Consider the following 23,142-nt stretch of genomic DNA (forward strand, 5'->3'; position numbering starts at 1 on the left):
CTTAAGAAAAAATGCATTCTCTGATGTTGAACGCACTTACATATCCCTATTATTGGAACGTGAATATTTCACAAGGACTAAGCATGGTCATTTAGACAGGTAACAAGTGCAGTTATGACCGTGGATATGCGCATTGTTGCCTAGAGTTGAACCAGGGTGTTAGCAATTGCTTTTTCTCGAGTTTCCTTCCCACCAAACTCACAATTCTTCACGGCTGGGTGAGACTGTATCTCTTGATTATCGACAGCAAGTTAATTCACATAAGCAACTGAACTCTTATGCTCTTTATGATGTACCTAATCTCAAAACGAGTTGTGCTGCTAGCTTTGACTTTTCTTACATCCAGACCTTCTTTATCATTGTCGGCTTTGGCTTTAATCCTTATTCCCTCTTGATACTGGCGGGTGAATCATCCTCATACTAAATACTCACCCAAGTATATCATCTACTAGGTAACTGTCAGTAAAGTATTCTTGTTCTTTGGCTGCATATTTCTAATAGTGATAAGACACATACATTTCCATCTAGCTCCTTTATGTTTGCAGTTTTGATGACCATCGCGTCACACTGATTCTCTTGGTTACGTATATTCGACAAACAAATTCTTGGATTACTTCTTCTGTCTTTAATCACTTTCCACTAGGAACGGGCTTATTCTCTAAGCCTTTCTGGTATCTCCTAGGAAGTTCATCCTAACTCTTTCAACGCCTGCTATCACTAAATAGGTATCCAGACTTCTACCTTCCCCTACACCAGTAATATTTCATATATTATGTTCCATTCAAATATAATCAAAGGAATAACATCATAACTTCTGATGTTATGACATCCTTGTTATGGAAAATTATAACAGCTTATAATTTCACTCTATTTTGTCTTACCAATGGTGCGCTTTCGTCTCCTATCATAGTCATAAGCCAGTGCACATTCATATCACTGACACGTCGATACTCAGCCCTCCTCTTATACTCTAAATCGTCAAATGATTTATCTAGCAGTAAGAGACTAGCCTTTTTTCTTTTCGTTCTTCCCTCTTCCTCTTGCCCACTTACTCAGCCACTCACTTTCTCTCTTCCGTTATCTCACTAACATATTCTATCGTGATCAGGAACTCAAACATGGCTTCTTCAGTAGTTGAAGTATCTCTTGATGCCCCCCGGGCATCAGTCGTTGGGAATGAATGGGAGGGGGAGGAACAGTGTGGCAACGAAGATCAAGCAGAATTTGAACGCCGATTTAACGAAGCATCCAAACAATCTAAGCGCCCTACTATTGATCTCACTGAAGAGCAAGGAGAGGAAATCGATCGAGTAGAACTAGCTTTTGAGGAAAAGTTGGAGCCCGAGGTTGCCAAGGTCATTGAAGTCATCGATCTAACCACGGAGAGTGTGCGACGAAGACCACGCAAGGTGACCAGCCCGCCGAAACGAAACACTTCTATAGCCCTCCCAAACAGGTGGCTAGACAGCTTCACTTACAATGACATGGAGCTTAAGCCTGGAGGCGCGATCGAAATGGTCCCAATTCCACATCTTCATTGTGCTTCATTCTTGCTCATTCAACTAATCATTCATACGGAAGCCGGTGTTATACTTCGAGGACTCCCACTTACTCGTACGAGGAATCTACGAGGACGGTTGCCGCGACTTCGTAACGAGGTTGCCATGGTCCTCGAGATCGATGGGGACGATCTCAGACCTCATGAAGAGCAGGCTGCTATCGAGATTCCTTTGCATATGATCATCAAACCTCGAGTCTGTCTCACCACCAACAAGCCCTTCCCGGACCACCGCTTCCCCAACAAGATTTACAGCAGTACTCAGGACATCGAAGATAGAGGGGTTCTCATATGTCGATGGAAGGTTAGATACACATGGGGAGATGCCGCTAAGCGCTGCAACAAGAAGCCGCCTAATGAGTTTGCTATAGCGCGCGTTATCTCCGAGGAAGTGCCCAAAGAAAGGTATCGTGCTTCTAATTCCTGCTTGATGAACGCCTGGAGAGGTGGAAAAGTTCGTGGCGGTTCCTACATCCCGGACGAACCAGAGAGCTCAAGGTTGATGGTGAATGTCGACGACTCCGAAAGCCAAGATGATACAGAAGGTGATGGTTGGGTCCCGAGGAAGCCCGGTCAACAATACACTTTCGCAGATATGTTCTGCGGTGCTGGAGGAGCATCTTGTGGCGCTAAGAAAGCTGGAATGCGTATCATGCTAAGTGTTGATAATGCGCAGGGGGCATGCAACACATATCGAATCATGTACCCGGAAGCAGACTTACGCCAACAAGATATGTATGACTTCATCATCGAGATGAGGCATTCTAGTTATCGTATCGACGTGCTTCATCTCTCTCCGCCGTGCCAATATTGGTCTCCAGCTCACACGACTCCTGGTGTCAACGACGACGCAAACATTGCTATCTTATTTGCCTGCCACGAGCTAATCAAGATTCTACGCCCACGGATATTTACTGTAGAGCAGACCTTCGGCATCCTACATCCCAGATTCGAATTCTACTTCAACTCTTTAATTCATGGGTTCACAAAACACGACTATTCTATTCGCTGGAAGGTGGTCAACTTGCTAACTTGGGGAGCACCGTCGCAGCGAAACCGTCTCATCATGATAGGTGCTTGCATAGGGGAAGAGTTACCCCCTTTTCCGGTCGCGACACATTCAGAAGGGCCAGTAGAGGGAGACGGAACAAAGCCGTACAGGACAGTTCAGCAGACGCTTCGGACAATTCCTCCCAGTGCGAGATGGGACGACGAGCTTCACAGTCCAAATAAAATGAAGCGCGTACTAAGACCACGATGGGATCCCAATATACCTCTCCTTCGCACTATAACATGTAGTGGTGGTGTAGGCAACTACCACTACGCTGGCCTGAGAGACTTCACGCTTCGGGAATACGCAGTATTACAAGGCTTTCCTCCAGACTATAACTTTCAAAAACCTTCGCAGAAGAGACAGATAGGAAACGCATTCCCGCCCCTTGTGGTCAAGCAGCTCTACAAGCACCTCCGAAGGTGGCTGGAGCAGAAAGACCACGTACATGCTAACGACGGTGAGCTTTCGGGATCCGAGGATGAAGAATTCAAGAGTGACTCTGATACAGCTTATCGTGATTCCGAAAATGATGACGATGTTCAATATCTTGGCGAACGAGGAGTCGAGAGGCACTCAAGCTTAAGTGAGGTGGAGTTTCTGGGAGGGCGGAAGTTAGCTCAACAAGCTAGTATCCTGACTATCAACTCAGAGTCAGAGGACGGTATGGAAATCGACGCAATGAGCCAAGATGTCCTTAGCCCAAGTGCTTGTATCGACGTAACTCAGACAAAGGGAGGCGATCCCGATACTCCCATTGAACTTGACTAGAGTTGACGGGTCTTTCTGTTCTATTCAGCTTCGTGAGGATAATTTTGGGTTTGGATAAGGGATATCAGCCAAGACCATTCCCGGGGAATGCTCATCAAAATAGGAGTGCTGGGTAGAACACGGGAAACTTGATTTAAGCATACTCTAGCATGGCTATACCGAGACGTAACACATGTAATCCTAGAGCAACTGATAGCACAATAGCTTTGTGGTTCCAACTTGCATGAGCAGGTCATGGATTAGAATGTAATGTGTGCATATTTGAGGTCTTACGACATGATCACATCCCTAGGAGGGATCTAACCATAAAGATCGATTCTCTTAATAACAAAAATATATCTTAAGATCGAAAGGTGATGTAATTTCGAGGCTTCTGCATGATGAAAATTTTGTCTCAATTTCTCCTGGCATTGTCATGCAGGGCTAGACATCCCTAGACAAAACAACCCAATCATATCCAAATCTAGGTACGCTGAACTATAACATGAAGGCACATAGGAACTATAAGATTAAAAGTGTGTATTAATCGGTACCCCTGACCCTTTTAGACGGAGGGATCGTGAAAGGAGTATTACCTACTCAACTCGAACCCGAGGCCGTAAGCCGTACATTCACACAGAAAGAAGAGCTTCCTATATTGGATGGAACGCACATATAGTAACTATATTAACAAAAGCTTGCTTGCTACCTTACATACATTGATGATATCCCCAATAGGTAGTGCTTTTTTGTTTATTTTATTTTATTTTACGAATACTTAAGAGCCAACAACTCTATGGGGCTGGTCTTCAGCTTACGCAGCTAGCATCCTAACTGAGAACCGTATACGTACGTACCTAGTTCTCTAAGCAGTCCACACACATTGCTTTGTTGTGGTAAGCTATCCACTGTGCGAACATGTATGAGGACTAGGTAGACCCCGTCAGATACACGGGCTGCAGCTGCTTCGTAAGCAGAATCGAAAACTGAATGGCTTCGAGTTAAAGGGTTAGGTAATTAAGCTCAAGCCCAGTAGGTAACCATCATAATACTCATCACAACTGATATTTCATACCTATGTAAAGCAACTAATAACCGATATGTCATATTTTGATAGATCCGCATAGAGAGGTCGATGCGTCCACGTTGTGACCAAAGTTGACTTTCTATTGTCATCATAGTTGAAGATCATCTGTACAGAATAAACTCATGTGAAGTCGGCGAAATTGACGTATCCTCTCTAGCTTCTCATTCGAATATACATAGTAAGTGTCTACAACTCATAATGGAGATAGGATATTCGAATTTAGCAATACTACCTCCTGCAAGACCCAAAGAGGAGACAAATTAAACTAGCTGTGATACACGGCTGCAATACGCGGACGCCAGCATCCACTGTGGAAGTAGCCGTGAAGTGCTAGGTGCAGTAGCGCCAACACGCTAAGTCGAATTCGCCTCTGACAGCCCTACTACTTACGGGTGAAGCGACGTAGCGACTCAAAGAAACCCGCCATCGACACGTTGAATGTCATTTTAGACCGCTGCTCAACAAAGACGAAGATAACACACCGCATTGTCGCAAGCTAACTGGCTAAGTCTATATTCGGCCTTGATTATAAGCTTCTCTTTTCAATAGACTCAGTAAGTTGAATGGGTCGCCCAGTTTTTGTTTTCTGGTTCTTCCGAGACATTTGGAAGGCTAAAATAGTTCTGGATGCTTAACTGTTAAGGCTAGACTGGTACCGAAGCACAGACATCGGGTGTCTCCGGCAAGCCTGGCACTCGTCGCGCAGTTTTGCCTCTGTTATGCGTGTATTAAGATGAAGGAGTATTAAGGGATGGCAAAAATAGTATCTAATGACTATCAACAATGAGAAATGTCTACCTGTCAGAAAAGATGAGTATATTAAGAGGCAGGGTTCATTTCACGTTTACGATCTGGAGAAAGGGTCGCATGCGGCTGTCCACGGAATGTCACATCTGAGACACAACGTGTAAAATTTACTAAATACCCGGCTGTTGGCGGGTCTAGACCACTGAATGTCGTGACGGACACGGACATAATGGCTTGAGCTGTGCCATACTGATGGAAACCTTTCTCAGTATGCGAGACGCTTACACAGTGAAAGAACCGTGAAAGAACTATTGATCTCGCTTCCTTGAGAGACGTGCTGGCATTGGCCTCAAGCTACAGGGTTGTCAGAGAAGTTAGATCTGATATTTTTGGATTGAGGTAGGCCGGAGCGAAGCATAGCTGTGTAATTTCCACATGCAGCTGTTCGAGATGCTGCAGCTGACATGCCGCGCGAAATCCTTGAGGAAGTAAGGCCGTCTTCGATCAAATTGCAGTCATCGGAGATATTACCAGGTAGGTAATAACGAGGTAAATTATTAGTAGATGCTGTGATTATGCAAGCCGATTCACTGGCTTGCTCTTTGCAGTTGGGATGGAACCACCGAAAGCTTGAAACCGAATTGACAAATAATAAACCACAATTCATAGGCCCATTAACTGGGTATGTGAGTAATAGCGTAATAGCATTAGAGATGGGAAATAATAAACCCTGGCAGGAAAGGCATAAGAAATTATTCTAGAAAATTACAATACAAAAAATTGGCACCAACATGAGACGAACTGACGAAACAGAAGATTATCAGTCGTTTGATAGATTAGTAATTTAAAACATCATGGGTGTTTCTCATCGTGATCTAGTGGACATACCCAAACAGCTTCGAAGCAGGTTCGCTTTCTTACCTACGAAGTGTATCGTTCCCAGCTTATGTTGCGGATGTCTACCAGAGATCTATGAGATCTCGATAGGATTCCCGTCCAGAGGTCACCCTACAAAATATACAACGTAAAGGATTTAGAGTCCAGACTCAAATTTATTGAAGCATACGCAGCATTACAGCCGTCAGCGTAACAGTGCTGCGAGCTGTCAGACTGTTAATGATGTGACGCGAGACGCGATTCTTACGGGTCGACCTCCGGAAATAGGGCTATTTGGTGGAAGGCATCGGAGTATTTTACCCCTTAACCAACGAGAATTGGTTGTGATGGAGACAATGACATGTCACCCCGCTGACTTAGCTGGTCTGCCACAGCGCAGGCCCCTGAAAAGTGCCAGCCCAACATGGAGAGCCCTGGTCCCTGCCAAGCTACATAGTGCCGATCACTATTTTAAAACGCCCGTCAGCCACTCCTATTGCTACTATGATCAAACACGACAGGTACATCCACAGCAGCTAATTCTAGCGGCGGATAGAAGTACAGAAGGGTTTAGCCTTTTAAGCTCGTCGATGTCACAGAAGCCGGGGAGAGGTGTAAATAAACGTCATGCGAAGTTGCCGAAAATTCGGCAGTGAAGGGGCAAAACGGGTCATCTCAAGTAGCTTAAATGGGTAATAAAACTGATTTACTATGCCGGCCCTAACGTGGCTGGCTGGGTAGGTCGGGGACTGCTATGTAGGTGATGTAGGTGGGTAATAGCTATGAACAAACAGACAGAATATGGTGTTGAAGCTGAAGTTGTTATTTCCATTGCCAATAATGATACCTAAAACTTTGTAATAGCATTCATACGGAAAAGAACTCGTAAAATAAGATATCGATTATTGATTTTTTACTATTCAATTGGGTCGTTAATATGACTGGTCGACGTTTCTAGACAAGCGTAGAGGCTATTTCCTAATTCCCGTTCGGCAGTCCTCAGCCCCCTTTTCCCTCACTGCTCACCAATGCCCCTGGCTCTTCGATGGAGCCTGTGCGTCTCTGTTCAACCCCACATCCTAACGAACATTGCAGGGTGCCTGAGGAAGAAAGCCCCTGTCGATTAGTCTTGTTTCCCTTGGCGGCTCCACAGGGAGACGTTCGACGATGTTCAGAGGCACGAGGAGAGCCTCGCCAGTGGGACGGCTAACTGGGCTCTCGGACCACTCTTTCAGGGAGTTTGATGCTGACGAATTATTGGCTAGGCCGTGAACCTCTGCCTTAATTGACGATCTGAATTAGGTCGACAGAACCTGACCGCCTAGTCGCCGGGGCAAGAAGGCTACGAATGGGGACTGTCATGGCTAATCACGGGTGGCCGGGTAGCCATGAGCTCCCCTTGAGGTCCCCTGGGTCGGTGAAGTGATGGTAATTTCGATCGAAGGAATAGAAAAGACAGCCGGTGCCGTCCTTACCATCGGTTTTCCTTTCTTTCCTCACTCCCATCAAGCTTCGGCCCAAGACAGTCATTCGTTTGTGCTCTCCGGCATCTTCACGCTCTCTTTTTGGAATACTATTATTCCAGTCCACTCTTTAGTGTTTGCCGTTTCTGCGCTTCCCTAGATACAAAATGCGTTTTTCAACCCACGGCTCCGCGGCCGTGGCCATGGCGGCCTCGCTCGCCAGCGCCTCTGCGCCGGTCTCCGACCGAGATCTCCTTAACCTGGACCTTCCCAAGGACCTCAGCCAGCCCATCTCCGCCAATGTCGACCTCGGCATTGACCTGAGTGGCACAACCCTCGCTGCCGGTGTTTTGGCCAACGTCGCAGTCCCCCCCGTCGTGGGCGCTGCTGCTGATGTAGAGGTTGCCATCGTCTGTGACACCTGCTACACCAAGGGTAACATCAACGCCAGCATCAACCTCGACAACGTCGTCCCTGCTCTCGACTTGACCTTGACTGACATCGAGGCCAAGCTTGACTTGGACATCGAGATCGGTGCCGCCGCTGTCATCGCGGTGAACTTGTTCACTCCCCCCAACCCGATCTCCCTCAACCTCCCTGGTCTCAAGGTTGACGCCTTGATCTCCCTCGATCTCGTCCTCGGTGTCGAGACCGCCATTGACCTGTCCGCCGGTATTGACGTGAAGCTTGCTGACGAAGCCCACATCTCGACTGACATCTTGGCTGGAAAGATCTTGGACGCTGCCTTCTCTGGCCTCTCCGTCCAGGTCTTGCCCGTGGAAGTCCGCATTGGTTGCACCAAGCTGTTGGCTGACCTTCGTCTCCGTGTTGAGCTCGGCGTCGCTGCCGAGGTCGACGTTGATGACGTTGTCCCCATCCTAGACCTCCCTGAGATCGGTGCTGGTCTCGAGGTTGCCGTCTTCGCCAACTTGCTCGAGTACGTCGGTTTCTTCTGCGCCACCCCCTCGTGCCCTCTCTCCAAGGAGTCGTACGGTCTCAACATCGGTGCCGCCGTCGAGCTCAATGTCGACGTTGAGGACCTCCTCTCGCTCCACCTTGCCCCGACTCTGTCCACCGCTCTCCTGAGCTACCCCACGACTACCATCTGCCAGCAGCCCTCGTACACTGCCTCGATCCCGGCTATCACCGCTTCCGTCCCTGCTGGTGGCGTCCCTACTGGTAGCCTCCCTGGCTCTCTCCCCTCCGGCTCTGCGTCTCTCCCCGCTTCTGTGCCTGGCTCCGGTTCCGGCTCCGGCTCTGGCGCTGGCTACCCATCCCAGACCGTCCCTGCCGTTACCTCTGGCACTGCTGCCGTCACTACCCCGGCTCCCAGCGGCGGTGCTTCCACCACCTCGACCGTGACCAACACCCAGACTTTCACCGTCACTCAGTGCGCTGCCTCCGTGCCCAACTGCCCTGCTGGCTACGCCACCACGGCTACCCTGGTCCAGACCACTGTCTACACGACTGTCTGCCCTGCCACCATGACCGCCCCCATTACTGCTCCTCCTAAGGCCACCCACACCAAGCCTGCCATCGCCACCACCGTCTCCAAGGAGTCCGTTACCCTGACCCCTTGCTCTGGTGTCTCGACATTCACTCCTCCCAGCAACGTCCCCACCGCTCCTTACCCCACCGGTGGTAAGCCCGCCGTCAGCACCACTCCTGCTGTCAGCTCTTCCGCCACTCTGCCCGCTAGCAGCGCCTCTGTCAGCACCCCGGCCGTCGTCAGCACTCCCGCTGCCAAGCCCTCCGGCTCGTACCCCGTTGTGCCTGCCCGTGACACCATGAGCTACCCCGAGGCCCCTGCCGGTGGTTACCCTACCGGCGAGACCCCCTCTGCTAGCGAGTCTGCCCCCGTCCCTGCTGGTGGCTACCCTTCCGCTAGCGTCCCGGTCGCTGAGTCCTCTTCTGCCAGCCTCCCCGTTGCCAGCACCACCCCCGCTGGTGGCTACCCCACTGCCCCTGCTCCTTCGGTCCCGGCCACCTCTGAGACCGCGGCCGTGAGCAGCAGCAGCGCCACTGCCAGCTACCCTGCCAGTGGTGTTCCTTCCTCCAGCGTCCCCGCTGCTAGCGCCAGCTCGCCTGTCAGCTCTGCGCCTGGCTACCCCGTTGGCGGTGTTCCCTCGTCCAGCGTTCCCGTCTCTAGCGCCAGCGCCAGCTCTCCCGTTGGCTCTGTCCCTAGCTACCCCGCTGGTGGTGTCCCCGTCGGTCCCACCGGTAGCGTTCCCGCCGCCGGCACCACCGCCCCGGCCTACCCTACCGTGATCCCTCCTTACCCGACCAGCACCCCGTGCACGACCCTAGCTACCCGCCAGCCCAGCGCTAGCGCCAGCTACCCCAGCACTCCCAGCTACCCTGCTGGCGAGACCCCCATCGCTACCGCCGGTGCTGCCAAGCTCGGAAGCGCTGGTCTGTTCGCCGTCATCGGTGCCGTCGTTGCTCTCCTATAAGCGAGGAGTGAAGTAGGAGGATATTTGGTGATTTAAGTGATGTGTTGAAGAGGAGATTTGCATGTTAGCATGGATTGGAGGTCTTATAATCTGTAATGTTTCATTGACAAGCAAGCGAAGGCGTGTTATCATAGCTTGGGTATATACCATTTATGTTCATGACAGCTTGTAAATTTAAAGATCTTGGTCGTTGCTCAATTGATTTTCCAAGTGCCTATATAATTACTGTCTTCTGTCCCGTGAATGTCCTTGCCTTGGGAATTGTGGTTGTCTTTCATTGTCCTCATTCTCTTTAAACGTTTGTTCGCCCTTAATTGATTACGGGGGTGTAGTGATATTGACCAGAGTTCCCACCTTTTGGTCACGAATTTGCGGTATAAGGGTTGTCATGAGCTTGCGTCTAGCTATGAGATGATATAAGTTACTATCACCATTGCATTCAGTTTCAACAGGACTGCCTACAAGCATTTAGTCGCAACTAGTTGTACGATTCGAACTGTAAGGATTGGTACATTGTTGAATGCAATGATGTTTACCTATTCACTACGAATGGCATGCATCTTGAAAAATAACGTGAATTCAGTATTTATATTCTATTCACTCGAGCCAAAAACGCAATTATTTTTCTAAAACTCCAATTATCTATTCAAACCCCCACGAAAAGTAGATTAACTCTCTCCAGTGTCCTAGTATTACAGTTGTATCTTGCAAAGCTTTGTTCGACGTCGAAAACCTCGACTTATCTTAACATTTCCACAACTATTGTGGATCAATTTTACGCGCAGACCATCCTGCTCCTAGACGCAGTCTCATGTAAATGTTGGAACTTATGTGGGCCTTTGATAACCCCGAGTTTATTCCCATACTCACATACCCTGAGTATTCCCGATTCGGTTGTCAGCTCCTTTCGCCCTCGCGCGTACGCTACATGATGGGCCACAGCATCTCACCATCTGCCCCCGCACTGAACCAACCGCTAGAGACCATTAGCAGGATTCTTAAGCTTGTGATTGCCTAGGATGTAGGTCATGACCGAAGGACTAGCTTATCAATGGAGATTTCTAGCCTCCCATTTAGCTCTATATAAAAAGGGATATATCTTCCTTCTGTGTGCTTTGCTATCGTAGACACCGAGTTGTGTTACCGTCGCCTTATGAAAAGAAAGGCTGCCTTGCCCCTATTTTGCTGCTTTACGTAACACACCAAGGACCAACGGAAAATTCAAGTGAGGAGCTGGGGTGAAAAAATTTCGCCGAGGCTCATACCCTTACCAATTGAAGATGGCACCTCCGTTCCGCGCCGAGCAATTGGGCTCTTTATTGAGGCCTGCCGAACTACTTGAAGTTCGTGCCGCTATCCGGGATAAGGGCATCTCAGCAGAGGAAGCTGGACTACCTGCTGTCGAGAAGAAAGCAATTGGTGAAGTTGTTAAGCTGCAACAAGAGTTGGGGCTTAAAGGTGTTAACTCAGGCGAGTATAATCGAACGCGATTCTGGGGTCTCTTCTGGGATGAGATCGTGGGCACTATCGGCCTACAAGATGCCGAGGCTAGCATGTTTCGGTTGTACCATCCCGATGTCGTGAGTTTGATCGAGCAGGACAGGAAGGTTTTCCCTGGAGAATCGGTCATTGCTGGGAGCAAGCTATCGCACGATCCTAGCAAGTCTGTCTCTAACTTGAACGAACTCCGGGCTGTTCAGGCCTTTGTTCCTGAGAGTGAATGGGGTAACATCAAACTCACTATGATTGCGCCATCGTGGTTCCACATGAGGTACAAGCAAGGGCGCGCGTACACTAAAGAGGCCTATGCCAATGACGCCGAATACTTTGCAGACGTAGCCAAGGTCTATAATGCCGAATTACAGCACCTGTATAAGGCCGGGCTACGGAATGTCCAATTCGATGACCCGGGAATGGCTTGTAAGTCTATTTTGCCCAGACATGGCTAGTATCACGACTTGTACCTAACAACAGAGACAGACTTCTGCTCTCAGGACTTCCGAAAAGGATGGGAGGAAGATAAGGACAATATCGGGACGTGGGAGGATCTCCTAGATGCCTACATCAAGCTATATAACGACTCGATCCGCGGTTTACCGGCTGACTTCCACTCGGGAATCCACCTATGCAGAGGGAACTTCATAGGAGGCAGGCACTTTGCTACCGGAGCCTACGATATCATCGCTAAGAAGCTCTTCGAGGAGTTGGACGTCAACACCTTCTACCTCGAATACGATACTGAGCGCGCGGGAGGCTTCGAACCCCTTAAGTACCTGCCTAAGAATAAGAACGTCGTTGTTGGTGTCATCAGCACAAAAGTGCCGCAGCTAGAGGATAAGGAGACCACGAAGGAGCGTATCTACAAGGCGGCAGAATTTGTTGCGGCAGGAAGCGGCCAATCTCGCGAAGAAGCGCTGAAGAGGATTTGCATCAGCCCTCAGTGTGGTTTCAGTACTCATGAGAGCGGATACCCTCTGACGGTGGAGGACGAGAAGAAGAAGCTATCGCTAGTGAGGCAAATTGCCGATGAAATCTGGGGCGAGCCTTAGATATATACATGACATTCGAATTCTGGGTCGACGGCGGTAAATAACATTGGAAAAGGCTTAGCGGCGCATACTTGGTTACTTCAACAGTCCAAAAATGGGTTTCACGGCTAAAATAAGGGCGGCGGCAGGGGTTAGGACGGATGGATTCAATGAACATACCTGAAGAGAATCAACTTCTAGGGCAACTATAACCGGCTCTCTTTTATTCGGGACATTAGCGAGAATAAACAGAACAGATTTTTAGGAATTAGTATTGGGCAAATTTAGCAAACGCTTCTTATGCTATCGGTACAGCTTAGCGGTCTGTAAGACTGTCCTTGCGCATGAGCGATTCGATGCGATGTCAAGACTCAAGGGACTCGTGGCGCCGTGGATGTTCAATGTATGATCTTCTTCAAGACGAATCCATGGTAAGCAAAAGAGCTCGCACCATCGCCGAGGATATCCATCTCGATATCCCAATTAGTTCCCTCACAATTCAGAAGAGGTCTTACGAAGTGTGGCTGTCGGTATGTTACGTAAAGGAATACGCCGTTGTCCTTCAGTACTCGGTCCACCTATATTTTGTTAATAGCGTCCCTTAGTAGTTTGGAATAAGGAGATGGTGGTTGGAATAGCATGAGAAGGCCAGTTTTAATGAGGGTAAATTACCTCACGAATGTATTGGCTGGTATTATCCTTCACATCGTCAGGAGGGCTCCACGGACTACCATGAATCATAGCATCTAACGTCCCTTTATCGAAGGCAACGTCTATGGAATTTTCAGGTAGATTGTCCATATGGCGAACATCAGCATGCTTCCATTCGATGCCTTCCATATTGGAGTGCTTTTTGGACATGAGATCGACAACGATTGTCGAAAAGTCAAGACAGAGCTGATTCTTGTAGCCCCTTTCATAAAGCCCCGCTGGCACATCCTGTCAACCATGTCAGACTATTTCACATAAGTCCATGCCTATTAGGCTGAGCGTACACTATCTCCGGATCCTAGATGCAATATTTTCGGATTTGCGTCTGGACTCCGGGTTTTAAAGAGTCTCTGGTTAAAAAATGAGTCAAGGTCGCCGAATGTTCGGAACCACTCGTGAGTTGGTTGGTCGCCGTTAGCTTGAGCGTAACGCTGATCCCAAAACTCGGGATGCGCTAGACGCTCATTCTCATCAGAAGAACCCATGAGGTTTCCAGCAATATCTGGCGCCCTTGGTTGACTTTCTCTATGATTCTCCGTGTAGGTAGGTTGATGGTTGTAATATTCAAGGCGTGTGGGAGTCACGTGATGGCGCCTTACAAAACATCGACGCGAAAATTAGAGGCGGAATGTTGTTCCGTGCTCGATAAGAGATAAGAGGTGCCTTATCACTTAAATCATCTGAATTACGCCTTTCCCTCCTACTCTCTCTCTCCTCTATCATTTCGATCTACCATTTTCGGAATCGCGAAAGGGTCACAACGAGGAATATCTACAAGCTCATCAGTCTAATCTTGGAACTGAACTAGCTTCCCAGGTAGCGTCAAGATTTGAATTGTTGGAGATCAGATATAAGACTGGTAAATGCTACCTACCTGGGTACCTTGGTATCCCTTTTCCGATATGATCGCCATCTACCGCGTGAGAATGCGACTCACACTTCACTGGAGCTGCAGCTTTCCGTCCCTTGAGACGTCGCTAATGCAGGTACCGGAATTGCCATGCTACCGGTACATGGAATATGTATCTATGTAATGACCAAGTACCCGACGATCATTAATGACTTACCCAGGTACTTGCCCGGCCGACCCCAGGGGTTATGATGAAGACTACAACTGGGATTTTAGTCGGCAGTGAGAATTCCCATACATCTTCTCTACCCAGAACTGCCAGATCAGATCTCGCGTTTCCCAAACACCGCATTATCATACCCCGATGGCTGTAGTCACTTCTCACGAAAATTCCAATCATGAATGTTGAAGGTATTCAGACGTTTCTTTAATCAAATCCTGTGGAACTAGCCCAGATCAGGCAAATACTTAGATACTTTGGGCGAATTTCCATAATAGGCAATTATGGTTTGAATATTGCGTCACTACTCACCTGTAGGTACTATGTATTTAAGTATTGGGCGATATACAGATGATCGATAATACGTCATCATCTACAAACGTCTCTTGCTTAACTTTACGACATGACTTCAACTTTCTTTTCGCTCACTCAACTACCAAGGTGTTCTAGGTGGCCATCGCAGTAAATCAAGACAGGTCCTAGCACATACCAACTTCAGAGATCCGAGAAGTCCAGAAGAAAGAAGAGAAGACAATGGCAGAAATCGCTGCAGGTGCAGTGGCGGCTGAGGAGGTCATCTCTACCGGCGTCTACGCCGGAGTAGCCGGTCATGCCGTGACAAAAGCAACTATGCCTTTGAAGGCTACCTTTACGCAGATGGGTTCTTCGTCAGACGATACCTCGAAGTCTTCGCTAATTAGATCTCATCATACGCTCACCATTCTCGATGACAAAGCTTACATCTTTGGGGGCAAAACTAGCCACGGCGTACTTGTTACCAACGACATCCATTCTTTAGCATTGCCGAATGCAAGCACTTCTACCCCTGAGTATCAGATGCTCCCAGCCATCGCCGCTGAACAAGATGGTCTGGTACCTTGGCCGCGAACTAACCATTCAGCTTGTGCTGTGAATAAGCATATTGCTATATATGGAGGTTGTGACGAAACCGGCAACGTTCTGGATGAGGGCGGTAGGATCTGGCTGTATGATACCGAGAACTTCTATTGGGAAACCGTAGAGAATGTTGCTCATCCGGAAAGGGTGCCTCCTCCACGAAGCAACGCAAACTTATTTGCGCATGAAGGAAATCTCATCCTAATTGGCGGAACTGATTCTGCGGGTGGACCGCTGGCAGACGTTTGGCATTTCAACTCCTCTGCTAAGACCTGGAATCAATTACCACATGCTCCCACTGTCATATCGAGTGCTGCCATTGTAGGGGATACGGTATATGGAATCTCCAGCTCCGATGACCTCAGTAGCGAGGTCCATCATTTGGACATTGATCTATATGCCGAGAATCCGCCGGCGTGGAAGACCATTTCCTTCCCTACCAACCCCCTAACGCCTGGGCCTCGCCAGAGATCAAACGGTGGGTTGATACCCGTCACGACTGGCTACGGCCGAAAGTATCTTCTCTATTTCTTTGGGAATCGTACAAGCAGCACAGAGCACGGCGATGTCTCCCTATGGAGCGATTTGTGGACGTTCCAACTCCCATCTGGCGACTCGAAAGTCAGACGGAGATCTAGTGTGATGGATGCGATCAGACCTGCTAAGATCAAGGACCAGATCCGTTCGAAATTGGGTGTTGACACCGGTGGCTTTAGTTGGGCAGAGGTCGAGGTGCAGCCACCCGGCGATCTCCAGCAACACGAAGGCAAGGTGCATCCCGGACCACGAAGTTCATTCGGTTACGATGTGACAGCTGATGGTCGGAGTGTGGTATTATGGGGTGGCTGTGATCCATCAGGAGCGCCCGAAGGCGATGGTTGGATTATCGGATTATCATAAGAGAATCACTAAGTTCTTCATTAGCTATCTACCTAGGGACACAGTGGAACAGCGGGTTTATTAAAAGGCTGGGAAAAGTAAGCATACAGTTATTTACATTGCAATATCAATGCTATTATGTATCGCGACTTGTCCGCTAGATGGACGAGGATGAAGTGACGTCATCGGTGCTTCGATCATTGTTGAAGAACTAGGAGAAATCAACAAAGTGAGTTCTCTTTCTTTGGATAGCATTGTATAGATTCAGAGCTGAAACGATATTCAGGATTTGGCCATGAACAAAGAGCGCGACTTAGTAGAGGAACTTGATATATCGGCTTAACCCCTGGACACGCATGATCCGAAATCTTAGCCACTTTGAACCTTTGAAACATCTGTTCTCATAAAATTCCAATCAAATCTCACAGGAGAACTTCACACGAAATGGCTAGGGACTACAGCGAAGGAAACTATGTCTACAACGTCAGACCATATCTTGCTCAAGCCTATTGTTTGTCTGAGGATAGTTTAGAAGATGATGTCTGCGTCTGGGAAGATGGACCGACGCGCTCGGAGATATATATGAGTGAAGAACAGCTTTCATTCTATGATCAACCAATTTATCCTACCCTTAATCAGAAAAATGCCGAAAAAGGTCGAATTCCGGTAACCGCACAAGACGTTGGAAGTGAGTCCGGGAGTGACAGGACCATTAGGGACATAGCCGAATTGACTGACGAACAGCGTCTGGAACGACAGACTGCCGACGCGCTTTTAGCGACCCAGAAGAATTTGACAAGGATGTTACAATTCATCTTGAAGCTGGAACGCCGCGCGGGGAAAGTCACCAAGGAGGGTATCCGACAAACCCTCGACGCGACCGTCTCTACTAACACTAATACGTCTGAGCAGGATCGCAACCTTTCCCTTCATGAAGAGGTAGAGAACCTCCAACTCCTCAGCGAAAACGCATGGCAGCGCTTATACCTCGTCGACCGACATTGGCGAGGGCAAAGTCGTCAGGAGCGCAATGCCCAGGAAACACAGGAATGCCCCCCTATCCGGATCGAGAGCGAACCGAGTGTAAAAGCATGGCTTAAAGAAGAGGTTCGTATAAACGACACGGTGGGCGAAGACCCGTGCTACTACACAATCGCGGACTTAGCCAGCGGGCGCAGCTTCGAGGACTGGGTCGCGCACCTGAGGGACACGTGTAAGTTTACAGACCACCCGGCCGACGAGGCTAAGCTGGTAGAACTAGCTTGGCGATTCTTAGACCGTAGTCTTCGAGGCCCGAGGCCTGATAGCGGTGCACGAGTGAGCGACTTTATCCTCGGTCTTGAGGAGAAATCGCAGAGTGGTGTTTTTAGGGAGGCGCTTGAAAACCCCAGGAGGCAGGTAGAGGATGACGAGCAGGCTTGGAGGGCTATTAGGAGGTGCCTGGGGTCGAGGATTCACCAGTATTCGTAGGTAAGTAGCATAATTTCATTAGCATAGGCAATGTCAGGGGTTACTAGATGAAGCGACCTAGAAGCTCTCTACCAAGGCACCGCCAGATGTATATATAAAGGGAGGTGAGGTTCTATGGAGGTTTTTTTTTGAAAAGATTTAGGCGTTAATAGTTATACATTTCCCAGCTGTAAGATCGAGGACTTTGCTATGATCCCGGTGACACATGATCATGAATAGGGGAAATGCCGTCGATACCTACTAACTGCTATCCTAATGTGTAGAATACTTGCTTTTCTAATCACGCTGGTAGATGTGTTATCATAGTGCCCTAAGATTCGGCGGGAGCTTGCTGTATGCGAAGATCCCAGAAAAGCTACTCCAAATCCTATCACGAGTTTTCTGCTTTTTCCTCCAAGGTGACATTTTCTTTCTGATTGGATTATCCAAAGCCTCAAGTCCTATATACGTCATAATTCACTATGTAGAATAGCGAAGGAGCTTTATCCTTGTTGCTGTGTGTGTGGCCAGAGTCATGCTTGGCTTACTACACCCTTTCTATCAACATAAAGAAAAGCAAAATTTATCTCCGTATGACATTGTGCATTATTCTATTGCTATCAAAGGCCTTTTCTTTGTAGGTTCCATTGAAAAGCTTCTCGGCTTTATCCCTGAGACAAGGCATTGTAGTTTACATTGTATCGGCAACTTGGGTGATGACGTGAAGTGTATCCAAGACTTATCATAAGAACTACGTAAACCCCTGATTTTTGGTGTTCTTTACATCGCATTCTTGTACCATTTCGCCGCTCGCTCAACTACGGGGCAATCAGACTCCGTTGAGAGCCGAGTTCTTCACACTTCACCACCATCATTAAGTAAGCTGACCCTATGCCATCACGATCATGTCGCCCAGTCACCGAACCCCACTCCTAGAGTCTGCAGATAACGCAAGCTATGACACCGTTAAGCCAAAAGCAAAACCAACAACTGCCGCTCCGCTCGAGCAGCCATCATCAGAGTCGTCGATCAACGAGGACTATGTAGTTGATATTGAGAGAATCACCACTTACTCTAGTACGTCTTCACTCTCTTGGGCGTATTCCTATGAAGATGACCATGACATATATTTTTGTGATTACTGCGCCCAAAATAACTTACAACATTCCCGAGAATGGGACCCGGGTGACCTTTGGAGGAAATGCATGGAAAGTGAAGGGTCGCTGGCGGTTCTTGAGTTTATAATTGCTTTTCAAATGCGTCTTCTTACTGTGTTGGTACCGCTTTTTCTGTTATTCACCTTGAGGATATATATGATTGGATATATTGACGACAGGTACGTTAGCCAACCACAGTATTCTATATTACCCGAAGGTTCTACATACTCTTATACCTAAATAGTAGTGAATGAATAAATTAATTCAATGGCATGTGTACTTAACCCTTGTTAGCTAGCTGTGACTTCTTTGCCTCCCTCCTCCATGTTGCGAAGCAACCCTGCTTTGCTTATTTTGATCATCAACGTCACGCTAGGAATCTCATCACAATCTACGACTGACCACTAGGGTATAGTCGCAATGGCTATAGGATAGCTCTTAGAGGCATTCCTTCAAAGATTGTTTCTATATAATGGTATTAGATGTAACTTCTTTGAGACATTTCTTCATGTGAAGCCTCAAAACTTTCACTTACCTCAGTGATTGCCTCTTCATTACCACCGCCCGCGAAATCCCTAAACCTGATCATCTTACGTTCTTATATCTAGAGTCACCACTAATTCACATTGCCTGATGATTTCATTCATCGTATGACTTGGAAATACCTCTCTGTCTTGGACCGCTGTAGTACTGATATCAGGTACTCCCCCATCTTATTATCCAATTCATAGCGAACCTCTCGCGTTGCCTGTATCTTTGTCTCTTGAGCTCTTCTGGATTTTGCTTGGAGCAAAGTTTACCTGGTCCACAATATCTCAATTCGCTCTCGAAAAGTGTAACCAGGTAGTGAGAACGCCTGTCTTCACACTAGGCAAGGGGCGTTGACTTGAGCTCTATTTCTCGGAACGGCGCCATGACACAACCTCAAGAATTGAGACCTTTTGCATGGAGCTCATGTGGGGACTTCGACGACCAGAGGAGAATCAAGATCAAGGAGGACGCTCTCAATGTAGGTATAAGATATTGTAAACAACTTATCGAGAAATTTGAGGCGTCTCTCTTCGGCTGTACTAGCTTAAATCGCGAATCAAATTCAATCGCACCAGATCATAAGGTTATCGAGGGGTGGGTTGCAGATTATAGTGCGTATATAATGATGTAGGAGATGCCGATACTAACATTACTCTAGGGAATCTCATCAAACGACATCAAGACTTCCAAGTCACCGTCGGTGTTGCGGGATCTACTGGAAGTGGCAAAACATCTGCCCTGAACGCACTCCTAGACTATCGCGAGCTATTACCCACGGACAACGCAGAAGCAGCCACAGCCGTACCATGCAAGCTCGCCTATAACAATGATACTAGACCCGAGTTCAAATTTCGAGCAATTATTACTTTCCGTAAGCGAGAAGACTTGGTGAAGCAACTAGACCAACTCTTTGAAGACTTGAAGGACAGAAACGAACTTCAAGACATGCCATCCAAATCAAACGAAGATCATGACGCCCTCCGGCTCATTAATTCTATTGTCAAGCCAACCCTTGAATTGGTTAAGACAGTGTTTGGCCTCGGGGAGGATGAGATCAAAGGGATGACGACTGATGATCTCCTCTCTCTCAATGGGGACGTTGGCCAGGTCTTGGGGACGACTGAATGTTTTCATAGTGGCGAACCGGATCAATTCTCTGACATGGTTAGGCACTACATGGATTCTACTAGTGCGAAGCATGGCGACCATGGCCTTAGTTTCCCAGCTTGGCCCCTTGTGGACGAAGTGGAGGTTCTAGTGAAGTCAGACATTCTTCGCAGTGGTGTCATGCTCGTGGACTTACCTGGCCTGGCTGACTCAGTGGAGAGTCGTGCTGCAGTTGCCGAGCGATACTTCCCAAAATTGGCTGCTACTCTTATTGTATCTCCCGCTCGTCGAGCTGCGGATGATTCGACCTCGGTCAAACTGTTGTCAGATCACCAGGAACTTCGCATGAAACTTGATGGCAAGTTCCACAAACGTGGCTACTGCGTCGTCGTCTCTCAAATGGATGAGATTGAGCGGAACTCTGATTTCAAAAAGGAATGGGCCAAGTCGAATAAGGAACTGCAGGACCTTATTAAACAAGAGCAGGAACTCAAGTCGCGGAGGGCAAAAAGCGAAAAGAAGAAAACGAAAACCACCAAGAAATTGCTAAAACTCCAAGCGACATTCAGAGCTTCCTCCAAGAAGCTCTAGAAGAAGAAAACCTCTTCCAAAGGTAAGTTTCGTCCCCTATCTCGATGATATTGATTACATGTACCTATTTGAAATTAACATTTTGGTTTAGAGTCCAAGATCTCGCGAAATAAAACCGCACAGATATCGAAGCAGTCTCGCACCATGGCCGACATAAAGAAGGAAAAGTTGACCATCACAAGATTAAAAGAGATGATCTATGAACTAGAGAAAAACATCAAGAATGTTGAGGGAAACATAATATTTATCTGTGTGAAAGAGAGGAACCGAATCTTGACAGAACGAATCCAGCAGGATTTCCAAGCCCGCCAAGCTCAAATGACTTCTGATCATCGCGACGACTTGAGAGCCACATATGATGGCCAAGTATCGATATGTCCGATCAGCTCTAAGGCATACTGGCAGTGTTCTGATGAAGAGGATACTCTAGCCGGCTTTCCAGGTCGCCAATACTCGGGGATCCCGAATCTCAAGAAATGGATATCACATTCGGCAATCCCGGAGAGGGAGGCTCATGCCGATAGTCTCCTCTATGGCCTCCTAAGTTTGTATAATGTGATCCAAACGTGGTCTAAGGAAGGAGGGTGCCAGAGTCCATTGCTCATTAGCAAAGAATTGGCCGAGAAAGATGTTACGTCGGATATCTATGAGCATATCAAGAAGGTTTGTCTCTTTCCGCTCCCATGTCTTCACCACTTGCCACTCATTGAAAACGCTGTAGGAGCTTGGCGGGTATTGGGAGAAACTTAACCAGTCGGTCCAAGAGAAGAATCCGCTTCGAGACAAAAAGGAATCTATAGATAACTGCGCTCGACGCTGCGCTGGGATCGTGCAAGGGTGGTCATACAAATTCCCCGAGGATAACTCTTCACCGAAGAAGATCCATTGGAATACCTATCAAGCGAACATTCGCCGTGATGGAGGTAGGTTCAGGGGTAGATCGGGCCGAGATTGCATCGATTATTACTGGATGCAAGACGTGTGAGAGACTCCCTTTCATTGCCACTCCCTATAAATATCTTACCATTTCTTAGTTCAGACGTGCTCTTGAAGACAATCGTCCAAAAATGGGACAATGCCCTCAACCATGACATTCCCAACCTTGGGGAAGAAGCTTCTGATATCATCAATACCATCTGGAGAGACTTTCTTCAGCGGTTACGAATTCGTTTCCAGGAAAATCTCCCTCAACTTCTGCCCTCTCTAGATGAAATGATTCATAGTCTTGATGCCATAAAAGCGAGGGTCAACAACGATGTTCAACAAGCGCTAGTGGCGGTTTCTAAGGACGCATCCGAAATACACCCTGAAGCGGCAAAGACGATTCAGAGATCATGGAAGCCCGCTTTCAAGAGTGCTCTGGAAGAGCATGGTAAGTGCCTCGGAATACCCCCTTTCTATGTAACGAAAGAAATTCGCTAAGTTATTCCCAGGCAAAGGGTCCCTCTCTAGGCGAAAAGCTGTTGTTGCGGAATTCGCATCGGAAAATAGCAGAGAAATATATAGTACCGCTTTTGCGTCGTTAGTCGATCAACTCAAGAAAAACTTCAATAGGTTTTCTAAGAGGCTCGATACGATATCTACTTTGGCTGTGAAAGAAGTAGAGGCTCACATTCATGCATTGCTGGACAATGTATCCCCGCAAGATGTCGAAGGGAATAAGGCACTCACCATGAAAGTCGAGCTACAGCAATCTATCCGTGATGTCTTACTCCAATGGGATCTCGAATGGAAGGCCTCCGAGGCACTTCTCAACACACAAATAAATGCAGAGAATGTATAACTTCCAGATACATACCATAAACCAAGCGAGGAAGACGACATAGAGTTGGATGATGATATGACACTGGATGATGGCGAAGCATAGAATAGTCTCTAGACTAATGGCTATGATCTCGACCAAAACCTCCAAAGGATATCATCAACGATAAAATGACATTTAATTATTCAGTCCTTTCCGACGCAATATTTCTTTCTACTCGGTACTCGGTGACGGAGGATCTGGTGAAGTTTTTCCCACCAGAAAACGGGTCGACCTCCAAAGTATAAAAATAATAATTAGTTGGCTATTATTCAGGAGATTCTAATTCGTTCAGGGGGATGTAATGGATCTTCTAGTACTGGGAACGTTGGCTAGGTTTAGTAAAATATATATTCTAACAAGATTGGATGCCATCGACACTCTTTTAGAAATACTACAGTAATAAATTATATATGTGGATTTAATCCTGAAAGAA

The 23,142-nt window shown here is 47.6% G+C and overlaps 8 protein-coding genes across 8 annotated transcripts; 7 read left to right on the top strand and 1 right to left on the bottom strand.

The window, feature by feature from the left end:
• Window positions 1-706: 706 nt before the first annotated feature.
• Window positions 707-3,390, top strand: F4807DRAFT_144952 (S-adenosyl-L-methionine-dependent methyltransferase). The gene is made up of 3 exons (XM_047993145.1): window positions 707-886; window positions 956-997; window positions 1,109-3,390. Exon 3 carries the CDS (start codon window positions 1,119-1,121, stop codon window positions 3,378-3,380), a length of 2,262 nt encoding a protein of 753 aa, XP_047853178.1. The 5' UTR covers window positions 707-886; window positions 956-997; window positions 1,109-1,118; the 3' UTR covers window positions 3,381-3,390.
• Window positions 3,391-7,699: 4,309 nt separating this feature from the next.
• On the top strand, window positions 7,700-9,985 carry F4807DRAFT_461595 (uncharacterized protein; the record flags this gene model as incomplete). Its single annotated transcript, XM_048001704.1, has 1 exon — window positions 7,700-9,985. The coding sequence occupies one exon, from the start codon at window positions 7,700-7,702 to the stop codon at window positions 9,983-9,985; it is 2,286 nt and encodes a 761-aa protein (XP_047853179.1).
• A 1,149-nt stretch (window positions 9,986-11,134) lies between these two features.
• Window positions 11,135-12,696, top strand: F4807DRAFT_145011 (UROD/MetE-like protein). The gene is made up of 2 exons (XM_047993148.1): window positions 11,135-11,905; window positions 11,966-12,696. The coding sequence occupies exons 1-2, from the start codon at window positions 11,266-11,268 to the stop codon at window positions 12,532-12,534; spliced, it is 1,209 nt and encodes a 402-aa protein (XP_047853180.1). The 5' UTR covers window positions 11,135-11,265; the 3' UTR covers window positions 12,535-12,696.
• A 105-nt stretch (window positions 12,697-12,801) lies between these two features.
• On the bottom strand, window positions 12,802-13,898 carry F4807DRAFT_144987 (S-adenosyl-L-methionine-dependent methyltransferase). Its single transcript, XM_047993147.1, has 3 exons — window positions 13,509-13,898; window positions 13,186-13,452; window positions 12,802-13,091 (listed from the first exon to the last, which is right to left on the bottom strand). The coding sequence occupies exons 1-3, from the start codon at window positions 13,707-13,709 to the stop codon at window positions 12,912-12,914; spliced, it is 648 nt and encodes a 215-aa protein (XP_047853181.1). The 5' UTR covers window positions 13,710-13,898; the 3' UTR covers window positions 12,802-12,911.
• A 753-nt stretch (window positions 13,899-14,651) lies between these two features.
• F4807DRAFT_144984 (uncharacterized protein) lies at window positions 14,652-16,252 on the top strand. The gene has a single exon (XM_047993146.1). It carries the CDS (start codon window positions 14,829-14,831, stop codon window positions 16,089-16,091), a length of 1,263 nt encoding a protein of 420 aa, XP_047853182.1. The 5' UTR covers window positions 14,652-14,828; the 3' UTR covers window positions 16,092-16,252.
• A 617-nt stretch (window positions 16,253-16,869) lies between these two features.
• On the top strand, window positions 16,870-17,660 carry F4807DRAFT_430592 (uncharacterized protein; the record flags this gene model as incomplete). Its single annotated transcript, XM_047998427.1, has 1 exon — window positions 16,870-17,660. A coding segment is annotated over one exon (671 nt), but the record flags the coding sequence as incomplete, so codon positions are not given.
• Window positions 17,661-18,237: 577 nt separating this feature from the next.
• F4807DRAFT_430593 (uncharacterized protein) lies at window positions 18,238-18,923 on the top strand. The gene has a single exon (XM_047998428.1). It carries the CDS (start codon window positions 18,425-18,427, stop codon window positions 18,914-18,916), a length of 492 nt encoding a protein of 163 aa, XP_047853184.1. The 5' UTR covers window positions 18,238-18,424; the 3' UTR covers window positions 18,917-18,923.
• Window positions 18,924-19,589: 666 nt separating this feature from the next.
• F4807DRAFT_452276 (uncharacterized protein) lies at window positions 19,590-22,688 on the top strand (the record flags this gene model as incomplete). The annotated part of the gene is made up of 8 exons (XM_048000314.1): window positions 19,590-19,689; window positions 19,783-19,818; window positions 19,866-20,808; window position 20,997; window positions 21,029-21,568; window positions 21,627-21,886; window positions 21,940-22,277; window positions 22,339-22,688. 8 exons carry the CDS (start codon window positions 19,590-19,592, stop codon window positions 22,686-22,688), a joined length of 2,568 nt encoding a protein of 855 aa, XP_047853185.1.
• Between the last annotated feature and the right edge of the window lie 454 nt (window positions 22,689-23,142).

Source organism: Annulohypoxylon truncatum (assembly GCF_022578515.1).
Source record: "Annulohypoxylon truncatum strain CBS 140777 unplaced genomic scaffold F4807scaffold_21, whole genome shotgun sequence".
In the NCBI taxonomy this organism is placed as follows: domain Eukaryota; kingdom Fungi; phylum Ascomycota; class Sordariomycetes; order Xylariales; family Hypoxylaceae; genus Annulohypoxylon; species Annulohypoxylon truncatum.